The following is a 14,471-nucleotide window of genomic DNA, read 5'->3' as shown; positions in this document are numbered from 1 at the left end:
GTATGGGGTGGGGTGGGGTAATCAGGAAAGCTAACAAACAAAATGTGTTGGCAATTTGACTAAGCTATGAAATCAGCTCCATCAATTCTGACTGAAGAACTGCTAACATAAAATAGCATTTTGCGATTTGTTTATAAACGCTCCCCTAATGGCACTGCTTGCAGAGTGACGAACTGCCATAAAAGAGTTGTCCTAGTGGCAAAAAGATGCAGTTGTACAGATGCAGTGAAATAGACACACAGTTCACACTGCTGGGGTCTTAAGTGTTCTGAACTCTCTTATTCACTGCTTCTGGTCCTCACATACACATCTGTGTATAGATTCCATATTAATATGCACAGTGGGTCTTAAAGGAGTCACACTGCACATGTGGGAGAAGGACGTCCAAACATCTACATCTACAGTGGGTATCCCTCTTTGTAGGGGTACCCACCTTCTTATCTTATTTTCTTTTCATAAATTTTATATAACTGCTTGATTGTTAAAACAAAACAAAAACCTAAACCTCAAAGTGGTTTACAAAAAGATTAATAAATAAATACATCTTGACTTCCCTTCTCTTCCCTTCCCTAGTCCATGGGGATGAAGGTCCTTGAATGTGGAGTGAATTTACCTCCTGCATTAGTATTGCATTGTCTAACTTTTGCTAATCATAAAAGGGAAACAGGAGGGGGGGGAATCACCTCAATACAGCAACACCAATCCACACAGCAAGTAGCAGAAGTGGTGAAGCCAACAGTTCCGTAAAGGGTCAACCAAGCCCTGCATGCATTAGCTTGTTCATAGAGAAAGCACACAGCAATGGCACCCTTACATTGTCCTCTCACTCTCTCCTCTTCTACAAGTCTATATTCACTGTGTTAGTTCTGGGCTAAAGGTATGTACATAGGGGACACACAGGGAAGAATTGATGTGGAGCTGCTCACACACTGGGGAAGGGTCATAACTCATTGGTAGAGCACATGCTGTGCATGGAGAAAGCTCCAGGTTCAGTACAGTCATTGTAGACAATTAATAAGAGAGATGGGACCAATGACAGCTTCCTATAGAACTACATCTCCTATGTTCCATGTGCCCAGATGGCCAAAACCAAGATCTGGGAGATATTCCTAAAGACATATTCACAGTAACTTTGGCCAAACCCTGTTTTGAAGACAAAAGTTACATTGTAAGGTGCTTGCAAGAGGTGACAGGGAGGATCAGAACGATACCATGGCAATATTGCTCTATCATCAACCTGTGCTCTCTCTTGCTTGGCTTCACACATCTGTTACGTCTTTCCTCTTTGGCTATAATGACAATAGACCCTTGTTAGTTCCCAAGAGAGGAAAGAGGCTAGGAAATATACTGAGAGATTGTGGACCAGACTAGAGGAACAGAAAGGAGGAAGACAGCTCATCTACATTCTGAAAGCCAGAAAGACATGTGGATGTCCAATAGAAAAAGGCTATATAGCCTGAAAGGTCTGGGGTATTTAAGTGTTCAAGATTTAAAGATCCAGAAGGATAAGCCATGTTGGCCTGTTGTAACAAAACGCTAACAAAAACGAAGTAGTATAAGTGAGTGTCCTGTGTTAGCATACAAGATCCATGTCTGACTTTGGGGCCACAATAAAACAGCTACCCTTTGAGAAATCACAAGTCTCCTATGATTTTTCTACAGTGTTATTTTCCAATGCTTTCTTTGCATCTCTTAACTTTAAAATCACAACATGCAACAGAAACAAGCAAAGAAATTTGTGCTTACACCTATAGGTGGTGCAATTTCTCATCCTTCCATTAATTCAGCAAATTGTTAGAAGTGGAGAGAAACAGAGGAGGGTGCAAGTTGCGGTATCAGAAAACACCTGGGTTTTTCACTTTTATTTGAGACACAACAAATGTCTTTGCTCAGCTTTTTAACATGCAACGTTCTTCTGCATTGGAGAAATGCACCTTCTAAAAAGAGGCAGTGCGCTTAATTGGAAAGCTTCTGAATCAAACACTCAACAGGCAAAGAAGTCTATTGTTCTATCAGTCAAACACAGAAAGAGGACAAGAACAAACGACGTTCTTAAAAGTTCCACCAAATTGCTTGGAACACTTAAGACACTTGGGTTTTATGGATGCATTTGCTAGCAATAACCCTTGTGCTCCCTGTAACATGCAAGTCGTCTCCCCCAGTACCTGGCAGGATGTACAGTGCTCTTAACTACAGTGGGATTAGGTATTCTTGCCACTATAGAATGGGTATTCACAGTACGTAAGGCAGGGATAGGTTCACTTTAAAAAAAATAGCCAAGGGAAGGAAAATGCACAAGAAGAGAGAGAGAAGAGAAGAGCATTAAGAAAAAACATACACTTTGAACCACGTAAACAAACCAATAGTAATTTTCCCCCTCATTTAAAATAATTGGACATTTTTAAAAATAAAACTGCATTGTTGATCCCATAAAATATTTGAAAGAAGATGGTCAAGGACATCCTGATTTTCTATAAAACTGAATCATTTTCATATGCATTTTACTTTTTTTTAAATAAAATAAAAAATATTGGCTGCAGGGCAGCAACACTGGTGCTCTGAAAGAAAGTTACAAGATGTACAAAAGCACAGGATATTATTAATTCATGTGATGATGCACAGGTCTAGAAGTCTTCTAGATTTCTAGTAAGATTCAGCAGCTTAATTGTGCAGGGCTCAAGGCAAGAAATCTGTTTCACTTGGCTTACAAGCCAGAACTGCAATTAACTCCTCCCTTACCATCTTTCATCTATTGCTTCATAAGCTTATATTGCTCATGCATTTTGCGTTGCTCCATTATCCCTTGCCTCCAAAAGCAGCTAGAAAGACATTCCCTCTGGCATACATTTCTCAAGGAAGCTATTCCTTAGCAACAAGCCCTTTTCCTTATTACCAAGCCATAGGCACTTAATGAATGGGAATTTAGAGCTCCGTTAAAAAACACACAACCCAGTGGAATAGCAGACCTAACACATTTCCAAGACTTACGTAGCTGCAATGACCACTTCTTCAGTGGTAATGGGCTGCGTGCGTGACCTATCCTGCATTCGCCTTAGCCTTCTTTCCACCGCAGAATTCCTTGAATGTGGCTTTGGAAAACTCTTCCCGTCAAACGACTTTTCCATTTCCTAGAACCAGATGCACACCAGAACTAACAGGTTAACAGAAAGGAAGACTCCCAAATCAAGTGGGTGATAGGGTTGTCGCTCAGTTCAGAAGAGGGTTGTACCGTGGAACAAAGGAAGCTGCCGTATACTGAGTCTGCCATTTGGCCCATCTGCCATTGGGTCCATCTAGCTCAGGATAATCAGTGCTGAATGGCAGCAACTCTCTAAGGTTTCAGACAGGGGTCTCTCCCAGTCCTCCCTGGAGATGCAATGGATTGCATTTGGGACCTTCTGAACACAAAGCAGATGTTCTACCACCTTCTGTGGCACCTATGCGCCAACTCCCAATGGCCACACTGGCTGGGGATTGATGGGAGTTGAGCAATGCCTGGATGGCCACAGCTTCCCCATCCCTGCCCACTCGCTCATTTGCCTCCTACACACTTGTGGCCCAACTCCTTATAGTGCAACACATGAAGCTGCTTTACACTGCCCTCAAGCCAGTGGGGGCATCTAGCTCCATATTGTCCACATTGACTAGCAGTGGCTTTTCAGGGGTCTCTGCCAGCCCTGCCCGAAGATTGAACCTGGGACACTCTGCACGCAAAGCTCTGACACTGAGGTGTGTCCCTTCTGCAGACTGAAATGGTGAGGGAAGACAAGGAGGACACTTACCCTGAATAGCAACCTCTTTGCCGCAACACTCAGCTTGGCTCGCTCGTCCACTTTCTCCTCATCTACAGATAATAAAGAAGATTACATGACATGACATATCTTTAGATAAATCCAAGAGATTCTCAATTTTTTTAAAAAGAAACATACACACATGTAAATAACCCAGGAACACAACTGGCAAAAAGGTACATCAAGAAAGTGAAGGTCTGTTTGGTTCTGGGCAAGACAGTAACATCGCTTTTTAATGAGCATCTGAGCTGCAGAATGTTATATAGTGCAATTTTAAGAGAGTCAGAGAATTGCTCTTTCCTGGCAGTTGTAAGGTAACACACCAGGGTGAAGAGGGTTTTCATATCCATAATTTTCAGTCAAAAGAGGTTATATTCTGGTATTTGTTTGTCATTTATGCTGAAGATCATGTAACTACTTGCTTCCTAGCCAGAAGATCTGAAGACCCAGCAAACCTGCTTATTTTCTCCACTCCCTTGTAACACTGCCTTCATTTATTCTCCCTTCTCATTGCCTCTTTTTGTGCTGTTATCTAGATTGTAAGCCCCTCTGGGCTGGGACTCATTTCACCTCTGAGGCTGAGGGGGAGTCAAATTTGGTCAAGGTGTAACTAGCCTGCCACTAAAGGCTGATAGGTAAAACATAAAAATTTACCCATAAAAGAGCATGGCGAGAAAAAAAATCTTACCTTCAGGAGCTGGCATTTCTGGACTGAATACAGACCTATGGGGATTTTACAAAAGAAAATATAATTATGAGTTGGAAATAAAAATTGTAAAAAAAATCCCTAAGCCTAATCTTGTTCAAGAGGGACAGCAAATAGGTTGCAAATGGGGAAAAAAGGTTTTTCAAGTTACAATAGTGTTTCATTTACAATGACCCTTAAAAAGCAAGAAGGCAAGCAATGCCAGCCAGGTGTAAGTTGCATGAAGGAGAATGATGTCAACTAAAATAAAAATAAAAACAGACAGAACTTCAAATATTCTGCCAATTGTTACACACAGCACTGACTTTGGGCTTGAAGCCTATGAATTGTTCCCCTTTCACCTTAAAACATATAAGTAAATGTATTTCTGCTCAGAGTTGTGTGATAAACATCCTTTAGAGTAAATATTGAACTTTTTATTTCAAAAATTTAAAATAGCCACCTTGAACTACATTGCCACCTTATCTGAATTAATATTTGTGTTGAGTTGCATTTTTTCCAAATACTACTATTATTACTGCCGGCTGTTATTCTAAATAACGCTGCTCCAGTGCGCTGTGCCATACAAATGCCTACCTATCTGTTTCCTTTCGCTCTGCTGAAGTTATAGGTTGAGTCCTAAATCTCTCGGAAGTCTTTCTACTTTCCCCAGGAGAAAAATAGCGCCTTGGCCTCCGTGACCCTCTTTCGTGTTCAGCACTGGCAGACAAATCAGTACCTGATGTTGGCATCTCAAACTGAGATTCACTTTTTTTTTAACCACATCAGAAAGTGCAAAGAAAGGAAACAAAGAATTAGGATGGGGAAAGAGGGAAGGGAGAAAGAGAGGTGAAGGACAAATATAAAGCATCCCACCAAATCAGTCCATTATCAATCACTCTGCATGCTCCTGGAAAACCATGCATAGAAAAGTACAAAGTCATTCCATTCCAGCTGCCCCAACATCAGAACTTGCACTAAGCAAGCAGAAGCACAAACGAACAAGAGAATTCAGGACAACTCCACCTCCAAGACACACTAGATGGGAATTGACTCGTGTGTTTGAAGTGCTGCAGAACGCAACTGATGTTGAGTTTGGGGTGCCATTTTATGCCAAGGACGTGCAAGTGTCACACCAAGTTAAAAAAATATATACACATATATATTCAGAAACGTCACCTACAGTTCAGGTTTCTTGCAGGCATTGGCAGTTTCCAAAAAGGCATTACGGAGTTGGGCAACAGAGACTTTTGTGTCAACCATGGCAATCTCACCATTGGGGATCTTGGCTTCAGTGCTCTGAAACTCCATTGCATTCTTTGCAACATGCTCCTTACTTTTAAAAACTTCTAATTTAGGCGAACCACTATAATCAGAAAATGAGCGAGTAAGGAGCTTATGCTTCACTGGAGTCTCTTCCCGAGCCTGAACTTTCCCTTTAGCACTCTGTAGGTACACAACTCTTTCGCTCCTCTCAACGTTCTCCTGAGTCTTCGCCTGAGGTCCAGGCATCCATTGCATACATCGCTCCAGCTCTTTCTCAGGTATCACGTTCCTTGGCTGGCCAATTGCCAGTTTCTCAAATTCATCTCCTCTGCTCAACCTACGATTCTCTGAAGTCAAAGTTGGCTGCCTTTCCTTCTCTGCCTCCAAACTGGAGTAAGTGAGCTTCGATGACGATCCATGATTCTGAGGCAAGTCACTTCTTACATCATCCATCTTCGCATCTTCTGGGAATCTGGTTATGAACGCTACATTTGCCGGCCCAGGAAGGTTATGAACGGAGCTGCTTTCTGGTTCTTCGGCTGCCACCTGTTTAGCTATATGAGCGATTCCAGCAGGCTGAACATAGCCATGTGTTGGTTGGCAGGCGAAGCCAAGAGGCTGATTGGCAACCCTATGGAAAGCAGACGTTTCTGACTGAAGAGGCACGAAATTAACAGGCACTGGGCGAAACTTTCTTTGAGTCATAGTGTCTGCTGGAAGTTCAGGGCTTGAACGGGCACTTTCGTCTTTCACCAGTTTCTCTCTAACTTTTACTCTTTAAGAAAGAAAAATGGATTAAAAAATGTGGGACAGTTGTAACTAAGCCAGAGAGGAGGGAGGAAACACATGCACCTAGTTTGGGGAAATCCAGCAACATCAAGTTTTAAGCATCAAATTAAACTAGACTAAACTAGTGTGGGAAATCTGAGAACCTTCCTAACAAGTGCCCTTTGCCCAATCTGATGTCAGAGAGGATCAAGACATGGATTTCAGCATAGTCATTTTTCTGTCCACTTCTATTTTCGTGCGTTGTGCTGAACAATTTAGTCAGCTGTGTTCAATCTGCTGATGAGGAAATGTAATTAAGTATGCCCAAATGGAGAATAAATAGAATTTGGGTTTTCGTCTAACTACTTATATCACTAAATTTTTTTCCAAAAAATAACAACAAATGGGTGGCTCCCTTAACATGTTTCTTTTGTTAAAAAAAAAGCAGCTGAGAACACATTATAAGAAAAACATGTAGAAAAAAGAAAAATACTCCATTTGAATTATAACCAGTGATAAAATGTTCTAAACAGAGATGGAGAGCAGAGGCAACTGAATCTTGACACGTAACCTGAGAGCCAATACTTTTAGATATTTGTTTTATTTGTGAAAGACTCATGCCTCTACCTTTGCAAAATGCACAAGAAGTGTGAAACAGAAAAAGGGAGGCTCCTGCTTATGTATGTTTTGCTGAAATATGCAGCAATTTGAAAGTGTGTGCACCATGAAGGGCGAAGACTGTATTTTATACTCTGCTACCGATACCTTAGAACAAAATATATCCTAAGCAGAGGATCTGAGAAAGAAATTCAAGTGTAAAACAAGCCGTGATCACCTGTCCAGGAACCACACATTTGCTCATTCACAGTAAGTTATGTTTTGGTTTAGTGTTGTGTGCAAACAAGGTATATATGTTAGAGAAAAAGGAAGTGGAGTGTACAACTGATACCAAACTCCTTGTTGGATAGGGCCTCTCAATCATAGCTAAGCCTATTCTATATAACATTTGACACATTTCCTTTTTAAAGGAACTGTTACTAATAGCAAGTGTTCATACACCACATTATTAGCAAACCAAGTTCTCGTTTAAAGTATGTTGCACAGCACTAAACAATCAGAATTTTGCTATAGCCTGTTTTTAACCACCGGATTTAGGAATACTTCCTTGTCTGCTCACTAGAGACCCACTTTTTGGAAGGACAACTCATCCCTTTATGAGAACTACTTTATGTGAACATGCAAGCTGCTCACTGCTCCAAAGACAAGCTAATGTATTAACTATACACCTTTTTGTATCTTCACATTCAGGGAAACCACTCAGTAAGGGGCAAACGTTTCTGCATTCAGTGCTTGCAACATTTCACAGGCTAGTATTCTGTTGCACTTCAGACTGCAAGGCAGGAGAAACATGTTAATGAAAGGCCAAAAGGCAAGACCTGAGTTTAGCCAGTGCCACCATGTTTACACCTGTGGAGCAAACATTAAGGGCATTTCTAGTGCTTCCTACCAGAACATCAATTAGTTGTAAGTGACAAAAAGGAAGACGCAGAAATTGTCCGGGGGGTGGGGAGGTGGGAGAGAGGGCAGGGGCAGAAGGAAAGTTTCATTAGAGCAGAAATTAAAAACAGAAATTGATTTTTTTTTTAATCCACTGCCATTAAAGGGTGCCAACGACATTTGTTAAAATGATAGTGGGGGAAGGAAAAGGAGAAAGGAAGTTAACAGTCCAAATTATTATTATTTAAGCCACACAGCTGCATGGTAGGATACCTGGAGGGCCAGCTGATAAGTGAAGGTGTATCCCCATCCGAATCTTTCTGAAGAAACCAATCAGGTTTTGTTTTCCCTGCACTACTATAGAAAATAGAGCTTCAGAATTTTCTTCTAGCAATACGTCAATGCATGCACACACAACCCTCCTGTCCCCCCCCCCCACTTCCTTAAACAGTTTCTTCAGTATTCACTGAAGGTATTTGGCTTATAAATGTAAGAGGCAGGCTTGTAGCTTTAGAATAGCTGTGTGTGAATACAACTAGGAACATATCCATAATACGCACAGAAAAAGCTAAACCTCTCTTGAGACAAATATGCTCTCAATACAGACTGCTACTACACCTAGATGTGGTTTTTTGTTTTTTTGTTTTGTAGCTACACATTCAAATCTTTCTTCTTCTGGTTTGATATTTAATGCAAGAAAATATTCCCAAGAAACTAAAATGTAACATGGTCAAATTAACAAATGATGCATTGTCTTAATGAAATTAGTTTAGACCTGCTTTTTGTTTGTTTAAAGAGAAGTTTATCCTGAATTTTCATTTTAAATGTAGGGTGAGAAGTTATATTGAGAGAAAAGGGAAAGTTATAAAGAAATTTAAAAAAGAAATCAAATAAACATTTTAAAAAAGAATTTTATTGAAACATCTTTTCTGATGCCTCACCCCATCTTATAACTTCTCTCAGTTCAATGTTTCTTTATTTGTATTTTTTCAAAATAAATGAACTTGTTCATAGGCTTTGAAGAACCTGGACCTGGTAAGCCAGATTCAGAAGCCACTTACCACAGTTCCTGTTTTAGATGTAACAGGAAGCTATGCTGAACTGGCTTCCTGGTCTGTTTGCTCATGTGAAAGGAAAAAGCAAAGTGACTGCAGGTTCAAGCAGTTTGGGCAAATCCTGGTTTATAAAGCCAGGATTTGATTGCATGAACAATGCCTTAGTCCTTCAATGAAAGCAATGAGAAATGTACAATAAATCAGTATTTAATGGTAATGATTGAAAACTGCAAGATTTTATTAAAATGCACACATTAAAACCCTAGCATCACCTTGAAAATTTGCTACTTCAGACCAGGCTCTTGGAATAAATACTCATTTCTGATACTGGTGAAAGGCAGGTTGAGTCAATATTCAAAGTCAGCCACAAACTGCACCAAAAAACTAGGGGGGAAAGGGGGGAAGCAATGACACTGGCACCTTTCCCAAACATCAGCATTCCTAGCCCAAGAAGCTGCCAGGATCTAGATAGGTATGGAAGCTAGAGAGTTTGATGCCAGAGTGAACTAGCTTAATCTTTATCACAGAGGAGCTTTAGCTAGAGTCAGAGTGACCTGACATGTAGCCCAAAATGGAAAGAATGAGGAAGCTGGCAGCATTAATCCCAATGAGAGAGACCTGGTCCAGATCTGCTTAATGTACTCTGCTATTTTGATCTATGCTAAAGCTCCAGAATATAAAAGCATACTTTAACTTGAAAAAGTGAGTACAGTTTCTATGTATGCATATGCACACATGTGAACATGCATATGCATGCACACACATGTACACTTTTTAGAAGAATGTGTGCAAAAGAAGCAGGCGCAATGCAAAGAACTAAAGATTAGGAAATACTGGGAGTGAGTTTAACACACATATTCTCTGGGCCCAAAAGGCAAAAATGAAGTGGTATTTCAATAAGACTAAGTAAGTTCCATCTCTAACTACATTTCATTACTCTTATCTGTACCTGGAGTGATAGGATGTCTACCTCTTCCATGGTTTTCCCCTGCATTGTTCCCAACAGTATGTTCACCTGTTTTGATTTTCAGGTCAACAGCAGGGAAAGGGGAAACATTGTTTTCCTCAAAGTCCAATTAAAGGTCCAAACATCTGCCTTTCTTTGGGAAGGCATTTGCTGCCATTGTTTCCCTGTCTGCCGCTGTGCCCAATTAAAGGCCTTTTATGCTCAGTGATCGCAGTCAATCAGCGATCACATAGTAAAAATGATGCTCACAATGCTATAGAACCAATCACGTTTGGTTCATGCTGATGTAGCCATGCTTCTTGAATAAGCAATCGCTTTCCTCTGTTTTAACATAAGAGCAGCTCTCCAGAATTGGACCAAAGCCCTGTATAATCCAGCACCCCATTTCTCACGTTGGCCAGGTGACACCCATGGGAAGGTCACAAGCAAGGTACAAGAGCAATCGTTCATTACAAAAGAAACCTGCAAGAAGAATTTTGGCATATCCTTAATAAAAATCTCTACCCATATACAGAAGCTTGAACTGTTGGCTGAAATCCCTTGGAAGAACGCCCTTTACCCTGGATACTGATACTTTTAGTGTGGAAAAATAAGAAAGACAAGTTTATCAAAGGAAATACATGTTGGATAGGAAAGATCTTAGTTCTGTCTAAGATGGAGATGCAAAGAGCTATGATTGCTCTTTGAACTTTGCAGGAGAGAAACAAAGGAAAGATGCCTCCTCTCTCAAGGTGAGACTGAGAGGAGGGGGAAGTAGGATTTTAGGTCAGCAACCCTGAGAATGCCAGTCTAGCGTCTGAACAGTTTAGGTCATAAAGACAATCTGGGAAGCTTGGAGGTTCCTCTATCTACTTTCTCCCCATGCAAATCCCATCAGCTTTACTGCAAGCTGAGTTGCCTCCAAAGGCTTCGAACAATACTTGAGTAGCTACATTACTGCATAATTGCATAAAATGAAAGTGACTCCATGGAAGCAACATTGGAGGAGGTGGCTAGTTAGCCCTGTCACCCCAGATACACACGAAGGGGCCCTAACACCCTGAAAAACCACCACAGATATAATTACTTTCTCTTGGTACTTCATTGGTACAGAAATTTAGATAAATTGCATTGCAAGCAGAATAGGCAAAACAATGACCAATTAAGAGCCATCACTTTTACCTCATCTCCGAATGCGCGGTAAAAATAAATTCAAACAGGAAATGAATACAGTTGTACCTCGCAAGATGAATGCCTCGGAAGACGAAAAACTCGCAAGACGAAAGAGTTTTTCGTTTTTTGAGTTGCTTCGCAAGACGAATTTCCCTATGGGCTTGCTTCGCAAGACGAAAACGTATTGCGAGTTTGTTTCCTTTTTCTTAAAACCGCTTGAAGAGGTGCAGTTGCGACTTGACTGTGCTTCGCAAGACGAAAAGACTCGCAAGACGAAAAGACTCGTGGAACGAATTAATTTCGTCTTGAGAGGTACCACTGTATTGGGCAACTGCAGAACAAGTTGGGAACTTAAAAGATTGCATTTGTCTGCCGCCAGTTTTAGGTCCCTATTGAACATGATGAATTCTGAAATACATGATCCACTTCAACTGGGCAAACACATAGCATTTCTTCCGCTGATGGCAAAGGTGGTATTATAAAACAACATTTTTAAAAATCTATAGAATCGGGAAGATTGCAGAACTCAACACTGAAACTAATTTTTATTCATGCAGCCATAATCTTCCCTTGTATTTAAAAAGCTTCCCAAGGGGGCTTTCATTTAGTGGGCTGAGACAGGTTTCATTTGAATCTAGGGCAGGAACATATATTGGAGGTTGGGTTGAGAGACAGACCTTATTATAATCTCTACAATGTAGAATTTGTTACAGCGTCCTTCCAATAAGTCTATGTATTTGAATGTGTGACACTGCGAGCTACTTTGGTTGTTCCCTTCTCAATATTCAGTTTGGATTGATCTTTTTCTCATTGGTTTACAGAGTAACAAGGGCACCATTTGTGGTAGTTGGTCCTGATCAGCCAAGTTTGTTAATACACATGTAAAGCAATCAGCAGCTGCCTTCAAGCAACCTGTCTCTGCTGTAGCAGCAGCCTTTATCATCCAGTGTGGCTCAGCAGAGAGGGTTTGGTAACTGTGCTCACCTGCTGCCAGTCACAGGCCTTCTCCTCCCCTTTTTCCATTAAAGTCTGTCTTTGCGTTTAAAGTGCTCAGCAATCTTCTTCTCATTCATTCATATTCTCTCTCTCTCTCTCTCTCTCTCTCTCTCTCTCTCTCTCTCTCTCTCTCATCACCATCAGTCAACATATTTGCCATGACAGATAGCTGTGGGGTTTTTATTGTGTTCTCTGTCCCATAATCTCTCTGAATGCTCCTTGAATATTGAGAGGGCTCGGGCCCCTAAAAAAAGACATTGGGGGGCGGACTTCTTTGGCTCCTAGGAGTTGTTGTGCCTGCATTCAGACATCCCAAACACCCCCACAAGCAGCCAGTTACGTGGGGCAGAGATACACACACACCTGCAACACCAGAACACAGTTTAGCTGCCCTTGATATTACTGTGAGTGAGAAGGGAGAAAGGGGGACTTGGCTGTCATTTTTTTTTTTTTTGAGATGTCCATGTACTTATTTGGGCATCATGTGCTTTTGATGGTATGTTGTTTGCTGACAGAAAAATGCAACCTGAAACCTTCACATTCACTCACTTCGAATTGATATGTAGATTGTCTGAAATTTACATTGGGTTTTATCCGTGGTAACTGGAGGGTCTGCAGAATATTTGTTCTCCCTCCTCTCAAAATGGGTAAGTTTGTTTGTAAAGGTATTTGCCTTTTTAAAGACTAGAATGATTTCGGAATTATTTCCCTCAATCTGTCCCCTATTTCTGCACTGACCTCAAAGTTTTAGCAACTCTGTTTGTACACCAGTACAACAACATCTGTTTTCTCGTTGGATTTCAACCATTCTTTCAAAGGCTGTTCCAAACATACAATCTATGCTGTGCATAGATCTGTCTTGCTTAATTTTCCCTTCCCAAAATCCTATATCCAATCCTGCTCTTATTCCTGCAACACTAGAAGTGCACTGTATGTGTCATTGTACTAACTCACACCGCTTGCTTCCTACCCAGTTTTCCCCTTATTGCCATTGTCACCTAATATTAAGACAATGCAAAGACCTTAGAGCAGGTACTATATATACCAACAGTTGCTGACACTCTACAAAACAGCGACAGGAACAGCGCACTTACCCTAATCTGCTGTCGCTGAGGGAATGACTTGGTGAAGCTAGCTGCTTTGGTGAAGAAAGGGAAACCCTGCGAGTTTGCTTTGGCGAACTTGGCACTTCACTTAGGGAGGAGTCATGGCCGATATATGAGAAGGATGTGGAATTCTCTGATGCAGAGGGTAGATCATGTCTGTTGCAACTAGGTTCTGGGGCTTCTCTCTCATTGTCCTCATTCAAATGCAGTTTTTCCCTTTCTGGAGAACTTGCCCTCTCAAGCACATAATTTTCCTTTGACTCCAAAGAAGCATTCCTCATCTCCTTAGTCTCTGTTCTCACTGAGTACAGGGAACTATAATCTTTACTTTCATCCTCATTTTTCTCACTCTTTGGTACTCTCTTCTCAGCCACTTCTTGATCTTTCCTTGCCCTGGTGTATTTGGATAAATATTCTGAGTCCACATCCGAATCTATCGAAAGTCCGTATTTCTCAGCCAGCTGGCGCCGTCTCTCCGCCTTGTACCTAGCTATCCTTTCTGCTTTGGACTCGGGTCCCTGGGAATCCATGACTGAAGGGCTGTAAGAAGGTGGCTTTGTTTTTCCTCCACTGGATTCTGCTTGGTATCTTGATCTAGGCTGATTCTCTACTGAGGAATCTGAAGTTTCTTCTTCATTTGATCTTCCTATAACAACACAGAATAATTTTAACAGGCAGAAGGTTTCCCAATTTCTCTCTTTTTAAAGAAGTCCTACAAAGTTGTATTATCCTGACACTCATCCACTTCCCTATGACTTCCTTCCAAATGTCTTAGTATTCAACACAAGTTACAATTTTGAAGCAGACATTAAGGAATCTACGGGCAAGTCTTTGGGCTTTCTATTCCGTCTCAGTGTTTGCTAAAGAGAAAATGAAAAAATAGGCTAGGGTGATGTCTTGCAGAGCCTGTAAATAGCCTTTGCCTCTGTTCATGACGTTTTGGGTTAGGGAGCTCCCCACAGTTTGGTTAAAAAATGTCCTGGGTGGGACTGTGCATATTTGTGCCCCTGTCCCAAGGTTCAGAAGCATCCCTGGGCTGGCCCATCAGTCCCTTGAGCCTTAAAAATTCCCCTTAGGGGCATCCCCTGGATAGCTCAGTTGGTTAGAGAATGGTGACACCATTCTGATAACACCAAGGTTGCTTGGGACAGACATATATTCCTGCACTGCAAGGAGTTAGACTAGATC

At 41.2% G+C, this 14,471-nt stretch overlaps 1 protein-coding gene and 1 long non-coding RNA gene across 15 annotated transcripts in view; both read right to left on the bottom strand.

The window, feature by feature from the left end:
* SVIL (supervillin) overlaps positions 1 to 14,471 on the bottom strand; it is a 143,718-nt gene that overhangs the window by 43,707 nt on the left and 85,540 nt on the right. For 7 of the 14 annotated variants that reach the window (XM_081931381.1, XM_081931392.1, XM_081931386.1 and 4 more), the window contains 8 exons: positions 13,272 to 13,929; positions 8,281 to 8,364; positions 5,660 to 6,517; positions 5,074 to 5,244; positions 4,480 to 4,514; positions 3,783 to 3,844; positions 2,989 to 3,128; positions 2,166 to 2,261 (listed from right to left, as the gene is read on the bottom strand). In XM_081931381.1, the coding sequence (XP_081787507.1) occupies positions 2,166 to 2,261; positions 2,989 to 3,128; positions 3,783 to 3,844; positions 4,480 to 4,514; positions 5,074 to 5,244; positions 5,660 to 6,517; positions 8,281 to 8,364; positions 13,272 to 13,929 (2,104 nt within the window). The remainder of the gene's footprint in view (positions 1 to 2,165; positions 2,262 to 2,988; positions 3,129 to 3,782; positions 3,845 to 4,479; positions 4,515 to 5,073; positions 5,245 to 5,659; positions 6,518 to 8,280; positions 8,365 to 13,271; positions 13,930 to 14,471) is intronic. The other 7 variants (XM_081931389.1, XM_081931384.1, XM_081931385.1 and 4 more) reach the window with 6 other exon arrangements.
* Positions 8,979 to 13,263, bottom strand: LOC309353445. The gene is made up of 2 exons (XR_014161859.1): positions 11,514 to 13,263; positions 8,979 to 11,247 (listed from the first exon to the last, which is right to left on the bottom strand). It is a non-coding gene; the product is annotated as an uncharacterized lncRNA (long non-coding RNA).

This window comes from Podarcis melisellensis, assembly GCF_964234715.1.
Source record: "Podarcis melisellensis genome assembly, chromosome: 12".
In the NCBI taxonomy this organism is placed as follows: Eukaryota; Metazoa; Chordata; class Lepidosauria; order Squamata; family Lacertidae; genus Podarcis; species Podarcis melisellensis.
The sequence above is the reverse complement of the archived record's forward strand: the minus strand, read 5'-3'. Positions and strand labels throughout refer to the sequence as shown.